At 47.4% G+C, this 17996-nt stretch overlaps 1 protein-coding gene across 4 annotated transcripts in view; it reads right to left on the bottom strand.

The window, feature by feature from the left end:
• The window catches only part of LOC124037719 (F-BAR domain only protein 1-like), a 58373-nt gene that overhangs the window by 15809 nt on the left and 24568 nt on the right, over positions 1–17996 (bottom strand). For all 4 annotated transcript variants that reach the window (XM_046352706.1, XM_046352709.1, XM_046352707.1 and 1 more), the window contains 9 exons: positions 10525–10616; positions 9037–9111; positions 8140–8281; positions 7587–7739; positions 5380–5484; positions 3987–4085; positions 3691–3787; positions 3469–3586; positions 3163–3187 (listed from right to left, as the gene is read on the bottom strand). In XM_046352706.1, coding sequence (XP_046208662.1) covers positions 3163–3187; positions 3469–3586; positions 3691–3787; positions 3987–4085; positions 5380–5484; positions 7587–7739; positions 8140–8281; positions 9037–9111; positions 10525–10616 — 906 coding nt within the window. The remainder of the gene's footprint in view (positions 1–3162; positions 3188–3468; positions 3587–3690; positions 3788–3986; positions 4086–5379; positions 5485–7586; positions 7740–8139; positions 8282–9036; positions 9112–10524; positions 10617–17996) is intronic.

Here is a 17996-nt window from a genome sequence, read left to right as displayed (position 1 = left end):
ACACACACACACACTGTACAGACACTGTACAGACACACACACACTGTACACACACACACACACACACACACACACACACACACACACACACACACACACACACACACACACACACACACACTGTACAGACACACACACACACACACTGTACAGACACACACACACACACACTGTACAGACACACACACACACACTGTACACACACACACACACACACACTGTACAGACACACACACACACTGTACAGACACACACACACACTGTACAGACACACACACACACACACACACACACACACACACACACACACACACACACACACACACACACACACACACACACACACACACACACACACACACACTGTACAGACACACACACACACACACACACACACACACACTGTACACACACACACACACACTGTACAGACACACACACACACACACTGTACAGACACACACACACACACACTGTACAGACACACACACACACACTGTACAGACACACACACACACACTGTACAGACACACACACACACACTGTACAGACACACACACACACACTGTACAGACACACACACACACACTGTACAGACACACACACACACACTGTACAGACACACACACACACACTGTACAGACACACACACACACACTGTACAGACACACACACACACACACACACTGTACAGTCAGACACACACACACACACACACACACACACACACACACACACACACACACACACACACACACACACACACACACACACTGTACAGTCAGACACACGCACAGACTGTACAGTCAGACACACACACAGACTGTACAGTCAGACACACACAGACTGTACAGTCAGACACACACAGACTGTACAGACACGCACAGACTGTACAGTCAGACACACACAGACTGTACAGACACATACAGACTGTACAGACACACACAGACTGTACAGTCAGACACCGACTGCACACACACACCGACTGCACACACACACACCGACTGCACACACACACCGACTGTACACACACACCGACTGCACACACACACACCGACTGCACACACACACCGACTGTACACACACACACACACACACACACACCGACTGTACACACACACACACACACACCGACTGTACACACACACACACACACCGACTGTACACACACACACACACACCGACTGTACACACACACACACACACCGACTGTACACACACACACACACACCGACTGTACACACACACACACCGACTGCACACACACACACACCGACTGCACACACACACACACCGACTGCACACACACACACACACACACACACACACACACACACACACACACACACACACACACACACACACACACACACCGACTGCACAGTCACACACTCTTTGTCCTCTTGCACAGGAATCCACACACACACACACACCGACTGCACACACACACACACACACACCGACTGCACACACACACACACACACCGACTGCACACACACACCGACTGCACACACACACCGACTGCACACACACACACACACACACACACCGACTGTACACACACACACACACACACACCGACTGCACACACACACACACACACACACCGACTGCACACACACACACACACACACCGACTGCACACACACACACACACACACACACACCGACTGCACACACACACACACACACACACACACACACACACACACACACCGACTGTACGCACACACACACACCGACTGTACGCACACACACACACCGACTGTACACACACACACACACACACACACCGACTGTACACACACGCACACCGACTGTACACACACACACACCGACACACACACACACACACACACACGACTGTACACACACACACACCGACTGTACACACACACACCGACTGTACACACACACACACACACACACACACCGACTGTACACACACACACACACACACACACACACACACACACACACACACACACACACACACACAGTACACACACACACACCGACTGTACACACACACACACCGACTGTACACACACACACACACCGACTGTACACACACACACCGACTGTACACACACACACCGACTGTACACACACACACCGACTGTACACACACACACCGACTGTACACACACACCGACTGTACACACACACCGACACACCGACTGTACACACACACCGACACACCGACTGTACACACACACACACACACACACACACACACACCGACTGTACACACACCGACTGTACACACACACACACACACACACACACACACCGACTGTACACACACACACACACCGACGTACCGACACACCGACTGTACACACACACCGACACACCGACTGTACACACACACCGACACACCGACTGTACACACACACACACACACACCGACACACCGACTGTACACACACACCGACACACCGACTGTACACACACACACACACCGACTGTACACACACACACACACCGACTGTACACACACACCGACTGTACACACACACCGACTGTACACACACACCGACTGTACACACACACACACCGACTGTACACACACACACACCGACTGTACACACACACACACCGACTGTACACACACACACACACACACACACACACACACACACACACACACACACACACACACACACACACACACACACACACACACACACACACACACACACACACACAGTACACACACACACACACACACACACACACACACACACACACACACACACACACACACACACACACACACACACACACACAGACTGTACAGACAAACACACACACACAGACTGTACAGACAAACACACACACACAGACTGCACAGACAAACACACACACACAGACTGCACAGACAAACACACAGACTGTACAGACAAACACACAGACTGTACAGACAAACACACAGACTGTACAGACAAACACACAGACTGTACAGACAAACACACAGACTGTACAGACAAACACAGACTGTACAGACACACACAGCATTGATGTGTGTGTACAGTACGTTGGCGGCGGGGCACAGTGATATGCTGCTTAATTCACCACCAGGGATGTACAACTGATAATGGAAGAACGGCCATTGATTTGAACAGTTTTTGAGCCACTGTGAATTAGCATATACTCACTGGTGTCTCCGTCACAGCTGAATCCCTGCAAAAAGAAACAAAGATAAATTTGGCTAAGTGACAAGATAGTATCACAGATGGAGCTGACAAAAGAAAGTGAGGGTAATTGGGATTTATCATCTGCGTGACGACATCACTTCAGTAATTTCCATTTATCTCGGCTTCTTGGTAAAAAATAGCTGGGTTTCTGTCTCGGTCTGTGTTTTAAGCACGTGTGTGTGTGTGTGTGTGTGTGTGTGTGTGTGTGTGTGTGTGTGTGTGTGTGTGTGTGTGTGTGTGTGTGTGTGTGTGTGTGTGTGTGCTCACGTTGAGTCTGGCTCTTTGTCCCTCTTGCCCAGTCCAGGAATCCTGAAGGCTTTTCCTCGACTCTTCTTACTCCCCTCCGGTACTAAAGCTGTCATGTACTCCTCAAACCCCACCAGGGCTGCCACATATAGGGACACACCACAGTGAGGACAAATCGGACACACTCTCACGCGTACACATGCTGGGATCTTACCATCTGTTTATGCTGTTTGTGTGGTGTACCTGGTCTGTCCTTGCCTGTGCCCTTCTGCTCTGCAAACCTCTGGATGAGGTTATCTATGCCGATGTTCTCCACGTTCTGTTTGAACTCCTCATGGACCTGAACAGAGGAGAGAGGGGCTCGTTGCAGTCAGAGAAGAGATAGGGGTTTGGACTGGAGAGTTTGTTGTGGATGTGCTCTGTGTGTGGAGTTTGACTGTGGTTCAGTTTGAGTGTAGAAGGAGACAACCCCTCAAAGAGGTCAGTTAAATCCCTCCAGACAGGCTCTCCTGGCCTGGCTCAGTGTCTGGGTGACCTACCTGTCCCACCTGGACGTGGGTGTCCTCTATGGAGTGGGAGTATCCTTTGATTAGCTGTTTCATCTGCCTCAGGTGGGCCTCCTCGATGTCCTGGAACTTCTGTACAGAGGACAGGAAAACAACAGTGTTCAGACACCAAGATGGGTCCTAATTACAGCAAACTACCCCAAAGCACAACCAAATGCTACTCAAATTACCCCAAAGCACAACCAAATGCTACTCAAACTACCCCAAAGCACAACCAAATGCTACTCAAACTACCCCAAAGCACAACCAAATGCTACTCAAATTACCCCAAAGCACAACCAAATGCTACTCAAACTACCCCAAAGCACAATCAAATGCTACTCAAAATACCCCAAAGCACAATCAAATGCTACTCAAAATACCCCAAAGCACAATCAAATGCTACTCAAACTTCCCCAAAGCACAATCAAATGCTACTCAAACTTCCCCAAAGCACAACCAGATGCTACTCAAACTTCCCCAAAGCACAACAAGATGCTACTCAAATTACCCCAAAGCACAACCAAATGCAACTCAAAATACCCCAAAGCACAACCAAATGCAACTCAAAATACCCCAAAGCACAACAAAATGCTACTCATAATACCCACAAAACACTGGCGCAAACTACCGCAAAGAACAACAAAATGCTACTCAAAAAAAAAAGTCAGAGAACCCAAAGTCAAAGACCAGAGGCAACTGTACAGGAATAGAACCAGGTACAGACCAGAGGCAACTGTACAGGAAGAGAACCAGGTACAGACCAGAGGCAACTGTACAGGAAGAGAACCAGGTACAGACCAGAGGCAACTGTACAGGAAGAGAACCAGGTACAGACCAGAGGCAACTGTACAAGAAGAGAACCAGGTACAGACCAGAGGCAACTGTACAGGAAGAGCACCAGGTACAGACTAGAGGCAACTGTACAGGAAGAGAACCAGGTACAGACCAGAGGCAACTGTACAGGAAGAGAACCAGGTACAGACCAGAGCAGTGGAGTATAATAGAGGTCCCATCCAAGGTAATAACCAGGTACTAATCACACTGCATGTGGGCTAGAGAAATAGCTTCAAAGAACAGGCCATTTCACCCATCATGCTCTGGGCTGTAGTCTTCATGAAATCCCCCCGAGCTCTCTCCTCCTCACTCATTATCAGGGACAGATCTCCCATTAGCTATTAACGGGTAATTGGTCACCAGGATTCCAGTCATCATTTAAAAACCAAATATAGCACCGTTCATTGGATTTGTTGAGGGTTTCCTTGGAAACTGTGCAGGTAGCCATGGAGACGTGTTCATTGTGAACAAAAACGGTTTGTTAATTTAAGGAAACCCCAGGATTGAGTGTGTCTAAGTAACCCGCCCCAGGCCCAGTGGACCGACTGACCTGGGCTGATTCGCTCATCTTCTGCTCGAAGTCTCCTCCCACGCGGTTATACTTCTCTATACACACAGCAAACGACTCTGCAGATTTCTTAGACTTCATCTCCGCCTAGTGAGAGAGAGGGGAGGATTATAGACTTCCCCCTAGTGAGAGAGAGGGGAGGATTATAGACTTCCTCCTAGTGAGAGAGAGGGGGGAGGATTATAGACTTCCTCCTAGTGAGAGAGAGGGGGGATGATTATAGACTTCCTCCTAGTGAGAGAGAGGGGGGATGATTATAGACTTCCTCCTAGTGAGAGAGAGGGGGATGATTATAGACTTCCTCCTAGTGAGAGAGAGGGGGATGATTATAGACTTCCTCCTAGTGAGAGAGAGGGGGATGATTATAGACTTCCTCCTAGTGAGAGAGAGGGGGATGATTATAGACTTCCTCCTAGTGAGAGGGAGAGGGCATGATTATAGACTTCCTCCTAGTGAGAGAGAGGGGGGGATGATTATAGACTTCCTCCTAGTGAGAGAGAGGGGGGGATGATTATAGACTTCCTCCTAGTGAGAGAGAGGGGGGGATGGTGGTCCTTCTGTAGCTCAGTTGGTAGAGCATGGCGCTTGTAGCGCCAGGGTAGTGGGTTCGATTCCCGGGATCACCCATACATAGAATGTATGCACACATGACTAAGTCGCTTTGGATAAAAGCGTCTGCTAAATGGCATATATTATAGACTTCCTCCTAGTGAGAGAGAGGGGGGATGATTATAGACTTCCTCCTAGTGAGAGAGAGGGGGATGATTATAGACTTCCTCCTAGTGAGAGAGAGGGGGATGATTATAGACTTCCTCCTAGTGAGAGGGAGAGGGGATGATTATAGACTTCCTCCTAGTGAGAGAGAGGTGGGGATGATTATAGACTTCCTCCTAGTGAGAGAGAGGGGGATGATTATAGACTTCCTCCTAGTGAGAGAGAGGGGGGGATGGTGGTCCTTCTGTAGCTCAGTTGGTAGAGCATGGCGCTTGTAACGCCAGGGTAGTGGGTTCGATTCCCGGGATCACCCATACATAGAATGTATGCACACATGACTAAGTCACTTTGGATAAAAGCGTCTGCTAAATGGCATATATTATAGACTTCCTCCTAGTGAGAGAGAGGGGGATGATTATAGACTTCCTCCTAGTGAGAGAGAGGGGGGATGATTATAGACTTCCTCCTAGTGAGAGAGAGGGGGATGATTATAGACTTCCTCCTAGTGAGAGAGAGGGGGATGATTATAGACTTCCTCCTAGTGTGAGAGAGGGGGATGATTATAGACTTCCTCCTAGTGAGAGAGAGGGGGATGATTATAGACTTCCTCCTAGTGAGAGAGAGGGGGATGATTATAGACTTCCTCCTAGTGAGAGAGAGGGGGGATGATTATAGACTTCCTCCTAGTGAGAGAGAGGGGGATGATTATAGACTTCCTCCTAGTGAGAGAGAGGGGGATGATTATAGACTTCCTCCTAGTGAGAGAGAGGGGGATGATTATAGACTTCCTCCTAGTGAGAGAGAGGGGGATGATTATAGACTTCCTCCTAGTGAGAGAGAGGGGGATGATTATAGACTTCCTCCTAGTGAGAGAGGGGGATGATTATAGACTTCCTCCTAGTGAGAGAGAGGGGGATGATTATAGACTTCCTCCTAGTGAGAGAGAGGGGGATGATTATAGACTTCCTCCTAGTGAGAGAGAGGGGGATGATTATAGACTTCCTCCTAGTGAGAGAGAGGGGGATGATTATAGACTTCCTCCTAGTGAGAGAGAGGGGGATGATTATAGACTTCCTCCTAGTGAGAGAGAGGGGGGATGATTATAGACTTCCTCCTAGTGAGAGAGAGGGGGGGATGATTATAGACTTCCTCCTAGTGAGAGAGAGGGGGGTTGATTATAGACTTCCTCCTAGTGAGAGAGAGGGGGGATGATTATAGACTTCCTCCTAGTGAGAGAGAGTGGGGATGATTATAGACTTCCTCCAGCCATTACTGGAACCTTTATTCATCCTGGTGAGTCATCATTGTGAACAAATGATCTGCTATAATAATCACAACCTTGTTCAACTGTCTATCTTATTCAGTGTACTTTCAAGCAACTACTCATTAACGTAAGGCACCCTGTGCTCATATAACAGTTTATACAGCTATAACTGTATTATACGGGATGTGTTCATTGATGCCTAATGACAGACCTTCTCCAGTTCTTTCTGGGGAGCTCCCTCTTTCCTCAGTCGGTCCAGCTCAATACACTTAGCGTGGTATCCCTCCCTGAACTTCTGGAGGTGACCACTCTGCACCTGGACGGCCTGAACAGCGTCCAGGGTCCCCACCTGCTCCTCCTTGGTCTGTGAGAAACAGACCATGCACATATTATTAAAATGCTCATTATATATTTAAGCCATAATGCCTGAGGGGGTGTGGTATATGGCCAATATACCACAGCTAAGGGCAGTTCTTATGCACAAAGCAACGCAGAATGCCTGGATACAGCCCTTAGCCGTGGTATATTGGCCATATATCACAAACCCCCGAGGCGCCTTACTGCTATTACAAACTGGTTACCAACATAATTAGAGCAGAAAAAAATGCATGTTCTCTCATACCCGTTGTATACGGTCTGATATACCATGGAATTCAGCCAATCAGCATTCAGGGCTCAAACCACCCAGTTTATAATATAATATAGTGAATGATGTGGGGGATAGAGGGGTCGTGATCATAGAAAGATACGGTGAGAAGTGTTACCTTGCGGTGGACTTTGACCTGCTCGTCACCATACTTGTTGATGTCCCGGATGAGGTCATTCATCTTACGCATCAGCTCCAGGTGGCAGAGGGCCAGCTTGTCTGATGACACCCGGAACAAGTCCCACATAGGAGCAAATGTCCTGTGAGACATAGAGCAATATGTCACCTACACTACAAGGTCCTAACACCAACACCATGTTTTTTAAAATCTAATAATCACATACATTAACAGATGCGATTTCATACATTTTGTTTGAACGGTAATATGACATTAAAGTTCAATCTTTATAGTGCATTTCTAGAGTTAAACAAACCACAGACCCCGGCCTGCTACGGCCCAGTAAACCACAGACCCCGGCCTGCTACGGCCCAGTAAACCACATACCCCGGCCTGCTACGGCCCAGTAAACCACAGACCCCGGCCTGCTACGGCCCAGTAAACCACAGACCCCGGCCTGCTACGGCCCAGTAAACCACAGACCCCGGCCTGCTACGACCCAGTAAACCACAGACCCCGGCCTGCTACGACCCAGTAAACCACAGACCCCGGCCTGCTACGACCCAGTAAACCACAGACCCCGGCCTGCCACGACCCAGTAAACCAGACCCCGGCCTGCTAAGACCCAGTAAACCACAGACCCCGGCCTACCACGACCCAGTAAACCACAGACCCCGGCCTGCCACGACCCAGTAAACCACAGACCCCGGCCTGCCACGACCCAGTAAACCACAGACCCCGGCCTGCCACGACCCAGTAAACCATAGACCCTGGCCAAGAGAATCAAACCATACAGACAAACTCCTGTAAATCCCCTCGGCACCCTGCCAGCATATGAAACAGTTGATTTCATTTTAAACTGAGATGTTGATGTCAAGAGTTTTCTAATATACTCACCCTAGTGGGCTTCCATTGCTTGCCATTTTGGCCAGTTTGCTCATGGACTTGGAGTAGGTCTCCTCGATGGCAGCCCTGAGAACCACAGATAGATCGATATATTCCTGAAGAGCCCGTGGCTGGTAAGTAACAAGCCAGGCAGAGTGATGGTCTATGCAGAGTCTCAGCCTTGGAAATCCTGCATCCAACTACACATACATCTAAATTCGTCCCCTTCCGGCTCACACAAAACCACTGCATGTCTTACTAGCATAAAGTCATATTATCATGTACAGAGCATAATAAAGCACAAACCTAAAGGCATGAACAACCAGGCAAAGGGAAAATAAATATTTAGCTTCAATACTCTGTAAATGTTGCCCTGACCCAAATGTAAATAATAAAATGGCCTCATTTCTGCAGGAGGAACATACAACTTTAATACCCATCTGTAGCACCCAGGGAGAAGAAAGTAGATCAGTATATCTGGGGGGGGGGTAACTACCCCCTCTCACCCTGACAAGGAAAGAGCAATGTAATAAACAAACCAGTGCAGTTTCTCAGGCCTCCGGCAACAGACACAGCTCTTTATGGAGAACAAGTACACCTTGAAGAGGGGTAGCTAGGCCTACAAAGGGTTAGAATACATGACATTCAACTTGTAGATACATAGAACATCCAGATTGAGAAAGAGCTCCTCTGCACTGGGCGTGGGGAATCAATCAGCTCAATGGGTTGGTTACACTGTCTGTCATGAGGGAGATCTTCCCTGCAATGTCTCGTTTCATTTCCTGACTGACACTTTGTTCTCTCCAAGTAGATAACTGAATTTCCTCCCTTCTGTGGGGAATGTGCAGTGGTTCGGATCTTATGAATAAAAGTCACGACTATGACATTGGTCTGACAGTGAAGGTTGTTGTCTTCCCCTCTGGGGAGAAAAGCCCTGTAAGGCCCAGGCTTAAATACTACAATGGGTGTTCAACTTCCAGCTAATTGACTCATTAACAGACTGAATAAAGACAGGCGACTTCTGGGAAAACAATCCAGGAGGATTATTCAGACTGACATGTTACCGGAGCTGAGTGCCCAGATAACAGGCGAAAGCACAGCTACTGCAAGTGTGTGTATATTTGTATAGTAAGACAGGGAGCTCCTTGTCTTGAGGGCCGTGTCTTGTATTGCGTGAGAGTGTGTGTGTCTCTCTTAACACTCCCATGTGCTGGCCTGAGTTCAAATGCAGCCCAGTTATGTGGATTGGAAGGCAGGGGAGACTGATGGAGCCGTTCCTCTGCACTAAGACATGACTATGAAAGGAAGCGACAAGGCCCTGTAGCCAGTATTGGAATCAGTCTTCTTAAAAAGGCAAACTTCAAAACCTTTATGAACATTTAGAAAAATGACTTTTTCAAATGGATGGATGAGTTGAAAAGCAAACTGATTAAGAAACATCACTCCCACGTCACTCATGTACCACCTCTCTGGAACATCCCAGCCCAAACAACACCTCACCTCTCACGGACAAACTCTGCCAGCTCCTTGGTAGCAATCTGGCCATGCTTCATGTTGTGGTACAACACGTCAAAACCTGCATTCTTCTCCCCCTGCAAAAAGCACAGACAACACCATGGTGATCCACAGAATTAGATTGTACGGCATCTCTAAGGGATTTATAGATTCCTCAACATGAAAGATGTGACAAATAGCAGGCGATGGCAGACAAACCTACGACCTCAGGAAATAGATGTTTTTCTTATTTAAATTCACTCAACACTTCTTGTTACCTTTTCATTGAGGACCCTTGGAGCATAGTAGCATTGAACACAAACAAAACAAATACTGTTTTCTTTCATCATGACCTTTAACATATTGTGGATGTTTCTCTTGTTGTTACGCAACCAGAACCAAGGTTGACACAGGGTTGGAGAAAACAGACATGCCTTTATCTCTCCAACAGGGGTATGCCTGGGAGCTGGTGATGACATAAACACAACTCATGTTGTTCTCTTAAATGACCTTTAATACTGTGGCTGTCTTCTTGTTTCGCTCAGTGGGGAACCACAAGCAATCATGACACTGGTTTAAGGAAACAGAAATACATTTTTCATAGACCGGCCGACTGCAAGCTGAGTTGTTCTTCAGAAAGTCATTTTCATTGGCCGAAGTAGTCTTTCCACAGGGTCCATGCAAATTTCAGATCTATTGTTCTATAGCATTAAATCAGAATTTGTTTTGACCCAAAGTGTGCAGAAGCTTTCTCCTTTTGTCTTCCTGCACCTTAGCAGCCTTGTGCAGATTTCATCAAGACTGGCACAGGGAAGGCAATGTGAACTAGAAGTTTAAATCAGGATTCCCTTCCTACAGACAATACAACAACAAAATACTACAAAGAGTTATCACATAACAGCAGAGTTAACAGAGGCAGCGTTAAAAATAGCCGGTTCCTTGAAGTCCCCACTTTGATGTCAACAGCGGGGCCGTTGTGTAGGCTGTCCTGACACGCAGGCGGCTACACCTCAACACTAGAAATACCCTGCTAGAGAGGGACACTCTTTTAGTAGCAGGGGAATGGCTGGAATGCCAAGGTTCCCAGAGAGAAGCTAGGAGTAGGCCAACACCACAGTTACAGACGCCACAGTTACAGACACCACAGTTACAGACACCACACACACACAGCACAGTTACAGACACCACACACCACCACACACACACACCACACACACACCACCACCGTTACAGACACCACACCACCACCGTTACAGACACCACACACACACACACCACAGTTCAGACACCACACACACCACCACAGTTCAGACACCACACACACACACACACCACCACAGTTCAGACACCACACACACACACCACCACAGTTCAGACACCACACACACACACACACACAACAGTTCAGACACCACACACACACCACCACAGTTACAGACACCACACACACACCACCACAGTTACAGACACCACACCACCACAGTTAGACACCACACACACACCACCACAGTTCAGACACCACCACAGTTCAGACACCACACACACACACACACACACACACACACACACACACACACACACACACACACACACACACACACACACACACACCACCACAGTTACAGACACCACACCACCACAGTTCAGACACCACACACCACCACACACACACACCACACACACACCACCACAGTTACAGACACCACACCACCACCGTTACAGACACCACACACACACACACACCACAGTTCAGACACCACACACACACCACCACAGTTACAGACACCACACCACCACAGTTCAGACACCACACACACACACACCACCACAGTTCAGACACCACACACACACACACCACCACAGTTCAGACACCACACACACACACACCACCACAGTTCAGACACACACACACACACACACACACACACACACACACACACACACACACACACACACACACCACCACAGTTCAGACACCACACACATACACACCACCACCACAGTTACAGACACCACACACACACCACAGTTACAGACACCACACACACACACACACCACCACAGTTACAGACACCACACACACACACACACACACACACACACCACCACAGTTACAGACACCACAACACCACACACACACACACACCACCACAGTTAGACACCACACACCACCACCACCAGTTACAGACACCACACACACACCACAGTTAGACACCACACACACACACACACCACAGTTACAGACACCACAACACCACACACACACACCACCACACACACACCACAGTTAGACACCACACACACACACACACACCACAGTTAGACACCACACACACACACACCACAGTTAGACACCACACACACACACCACAGTTAGACACCACACACACACACACCACAGTTAGACACCACACACACACACACCACAGTTAGACACCACACACACACACACCACAGTTAGACACCACACACACACACACCACAGTTCCAGACACCACACACACACCACCACAGTTCAGACACCACACACACCACAGTTCAGACACCACACACACACACACCACACACACACACACACCACAATTCGACACCACACACACACCACCACAGTTCAGACACCACACACACACCACCACAGTTCAGACACCACACACACCACAGTTCGACACCACACACACACACACCACAGTTCGACACCACACACACACACACCACAGTTCGACACCACACACACACACACACACACACCACCACATTTACAGACACACACACACACCACCACAGTTCAGACACCACACACACACCACCACAGTTCAGACACCACCACAGTTACAGACACCACACACACACCACAGTTACAGACACACACACACACACCACCACAGTTACAGACACCACACACACACACACCACCACAGTTACAGACACCACACACACACACACCACCACAGTTACAGACACCACCACAGTTACAGACACACACACCACCACAGTTACAGACACCACACACACACACACACACCACAGTTCGACACCACACACACACACACACACACACCACAGTTCGACACCACACACACACACACACACACCACAGTTACAGACACCACACACACACCACCACATTTACAGACACCACACACACACCACCACAGTTCAGACACACACACACACCACCACAGTTCAGACACCACACACACACCACCACAGTTCAGACACCACACACACACACACACCACCACAGTTCAGACACCACACACACACACCACCACAGTTCAGACACCACACACCACAGCAGTTACAGACACCACCACAGTTACAGACACCACACCACCACAGTTCAGACACCACACACACACACACAGACACACACACACACACACACCACAGTTCAGACACCACACACCACAGCAGTTACAGACACCACCACAGTTACAGACACCACACCACCACAGTTCAGACACCACACACACACACACACACACACCACAGTTCAGACACCACACACACACACACACACACACACCACAGTTCAGACACCACACACACACACACCACAGTTCAGACACCACACACACACACACACACACACACCACAGTTAGACACCACACACACACACACACACACACCACAGTTAGACACCACACACACACACCACAGTTAGACACCACACACACACACACCACAGTTACAGACACCACACACCACCACAGTTAGACACCACACACACACACACCACAGTTACAGACACCACACACCACCACAGTTACAGACACCACACACCACCACAGTTACAGACACCACACACCACCACAGTTACAGACACCACACACCACCACAGTTCGACACCACACACACACACACACACACACACACACACACACACACACACACACACACACACACACACCACAGTTACAGACACCACAGTTACAGACACCACAGTTAGACACAATCGTTGCTTTGAGACGTTGGTCTACTCAGGCAGGAGAGTGGTGATGGGCTGATGGCCTCAGTAGGGGTCAAAGGATTTGGATTCAAATCCAGGGTTAAAAGTAAGGCGGTACGGTCTGGTACGCCGTCCCAGCAAAATAAATAGTGGAGGTACACGCTACCAGTAAAATATGAGCCTATGACAATAATTAATACAAAATGTCAAGAAAACGGTGGTATGTTACACTAGTATTTATCATTACCGCATGTCAGAGGCATGAAAACAGGTGGTATAACTCCAAAATGTGATGTGGTTTGACGAGAACACTGACATTTTGCCGAGGCAGAGAAGTGTGGGCGACAGAGACGCGTGCGGACAGCAATGGACACTTCCATTCTGTCCTAATGACAATCGCCAAATGTCATTACACTTGTTGGTGTTTCGTTTCCGTTCAGCACCGTTTAGGAGATGTGTTGTGAGTGGATGAACGAGCCCGGGTAACCTCCTAAAGGAACCTTTGAAGTGATTGTTTTAGAAATCAGATGTAAACATCATGACTAGTTGATGCCAGAATTAAAAGGTCATACAAGTTAAATGACACATCTTTACGACTAGGCCCACAGAGATCCTATTGATTCAATAGGGATTCTATATGTAATACAGAGAGGTCACGTACCAGGAAGAAATTACATTACTTTCATCCCTGGTTCAAACCCATTTGATTAGTTAACTACAGACATGCAGTCAGTGGTGTAAAGTACTTAAGTAAAAATACCCCCCAAAAAAGTAGTACTTTAAAGTATCTGTACTTTACTACTCATATTTTTGACAACTTTTACCTCACTATGTTGCAACAGAAAATAAGGCACCTTTTACCCAAAAGTACTCACGACATGTGAAATGCTTAGCAGGACAGGAAAATTATCCAATTTCTGTACTTATTAAGAGAACACCTGGCCATCCCTACTGCCTCTGATCTGCCAGACTCACTAAACACAAATGCATCTTTTGTAAATTGTCTGAGTGTTGGAGTCTGTCTTTGGCTATCCGTAAATTTAAATTTAAAGTAAAATGGTGCCGTCTGCTTTGCTTAATATAAGAAATTTGAAATTATTTATACTTTATACTTATACTTACTTTTGATACTTAAGTATATTTTAGCAATTACATTTACTTTAATACCAAAGTATTATATACACAACCAAATACTTTTAGACTTTTACTCAAGTAGTATTTTACTGTTACTTGAGTAACCTTCTATTAAGGTATCGGGTACTTTTTCCACCACTGCATGCAGTACACTATTTAATGCAGAGATTTTAATTCACATGTGATTCTCCAATACCTTTCCTTCTCTATGGAAGTGAAATTATGCCATAGTCTTTGTCCATCCCTCTCTCCCATCTGCACCCAGAGGAAGGTGACCTGCCCTGCTCAGCCATAAATACAAAGCAGGTAATATAGTTCCCTTCATTATGCTAACCTCTCTGACTAGGTGCTGTATCCCTAGTGTTAATGCCACACACAATCTAAAACATAGCCTACAGTATTATCATATAAGGCATTGGTGATCATTAAAACATATTAGCAAATAGCCAAATTAAAGTTGAAAACAAAGCAACAATGATATTCAATCACCAGGTCCCAAGCAGTCATCCATGCAGTGAATGTAAGGATGAGTGACAGGTGCTTTTCAGAAAAGGAACCCCAAACAAACAATACATAAAGCTACTACTGTTCAAGTCAGTCCAACTGCCAAATAACCTCTCTGTGAAAGGAGCTAAAGACACACCAAGGCCTTAGTCAGCTAGACAATAAAGGCTTATTTCACAAAACACAACAGCCTAATCTAAAGAGTCAGGCCTAATTCCCATTTCTGGTCTCAATCGAAGCTGATAATTATGGACACATTTGTGCTTTAGAAATTAGTATGGACATTATTTGATCAGCTAATGAAAACAAGAGGTACATTTAATGTGGTGTCTAGGCTTTATGAACAACTCCTATAATGCCGTTGTGTTTCCTGAAAGGAGAAATAACGACTGGCTAAAATCGGGACTACAAGTGACCAGGTTAGGAGAGCAAAAACACAATACAAGTGACTTTTTGAAGCAGGTTAGGAGAGCATTTTCGCTAACCCTAACCCTTTATCCAAAAATGTCCTAAGAGTTAAATCCATGACTAGAATGATGAATTATAGCTAAACCCATCATGTTCCATCTGAGATCATTCATCACACAGGCCTGTTTCATATTCCACACCATGACCAGCAGTCATTGACAGTTATTTTTCAGTATGATTTATGCAGCTCCCCTATGAAAGTTTTGCTCATGCGAGAGAGAGCTCATTACAATGACAATGTGATCTGTGGGAGACGAGAGGAACGACAGAGGGCCTGTGTGGAGGCACCCAGACAACTCAACTTTCTCATGGCTGAGATTCATTAGTACCATGGCTGAGATTCATTAGTACTCCATGCAACACAGAGCAGCATCGTCTGTCAGTCCAGGCAGGTAATGCCCAGGTTCATGTTTTACAGGTATTAGCTACAGTCGTTGTTTAACACATCACCGGACCCATCTGTTTCTCCTGAGGAACAGGATGCTGCTCACTCACTCCTTCCAGAACACCCTACTCTCACCCAGCGAGCGGTGCTCCCACATCCAGCAGCCTCCCCTCTCTCTCTCGCTCTCTCCCTCTCTCTCCCTCTCTCTCCCTCTCTCTCCCTCTCTCTCCCTCTCTCTCCCTCTCTCTCCCTCTCTCTCCCTCTCGCTCTCCCGCCCTCCCTGCCCACTGCAGTTAGCCAATCAAGACTTGCTGCCCCATTTCATCTTTGTACTGTGCAGCGCGGCCAGCTAACGACTCTCACTTGATTCAAATTAGAAGTATCCCTGGCTTTCCCCCTCAGGCATGAACAAAAATAATTACTGTACAAACGAGGCCTGGGATGCTCCTTTAAACGGTGTGCTGGAAAGCAGGTCTCATTGGGAACTGGTGTGGTTAAATAAAGAAGCCGTGTCTGGATCCCCCTGCTAGAGCGTGTCCGGCTTAATTAGGTAAGTGTGGTTACCTCCTTGGCCAGTTACAAGAGTTGTGGTTGAACACCAGTGTAGCGCTGCACTATGGGCAGCAGGTTCTGTGGCCAGAGTAGCAGTGTCTTAGTGAGGGGATCCGGTGTCGGAGGACATTCTTGTGCTGTGATGCGGGGGGGGGGGGACACATGTGAAACCTGGCACACAGTAACAGAAAGTCTGTCCCTCCCTCACTGGTCAGCAGAATAAACAACCCTGCCTTCCAATCCATTGATCAACAACTCCATCAGGCCCGGCTAGTGAAGGACATTTCAAAATCAATCAAATGTATTTATAAAGCCCTTTTTATGTCAGCCGATGTCAAAGTGGATACATTTCCTACCCTATTTCCAGAGTTGTATATAATATATGTGGTATGACATGACATAGTAGGCCCATATGGTATGACAATGATAACATAGTTGGATAGACCCAGGTTAGTATCCGTGGAAAGAGACAGTCTAGCTGACTC

The sequence above is a fragment of the Oncorhynchus gorbuscha genome, linkage group LG06 (assembly GCF_021184085.1).
Source record: "Oncorhynchus gorbuscha isolate QuinsamMale2020 ecotype Even-year linkage group LG06, OgorEven_v1.0, whole genome shotgun sequence".
Taxonomy (NCBI): domain Eukaryota; kingdom Metazoa; phylum Chordata; class Actinopteri; order Salmoniformes; family Salmonidae; genus Oncorhynchus; species Oncorhynchus gorbuscha.
Note: the sequence above shows the minus strand (reverse complement) of the source record. Positions and strands in the feature narration are given on the sequence as shown.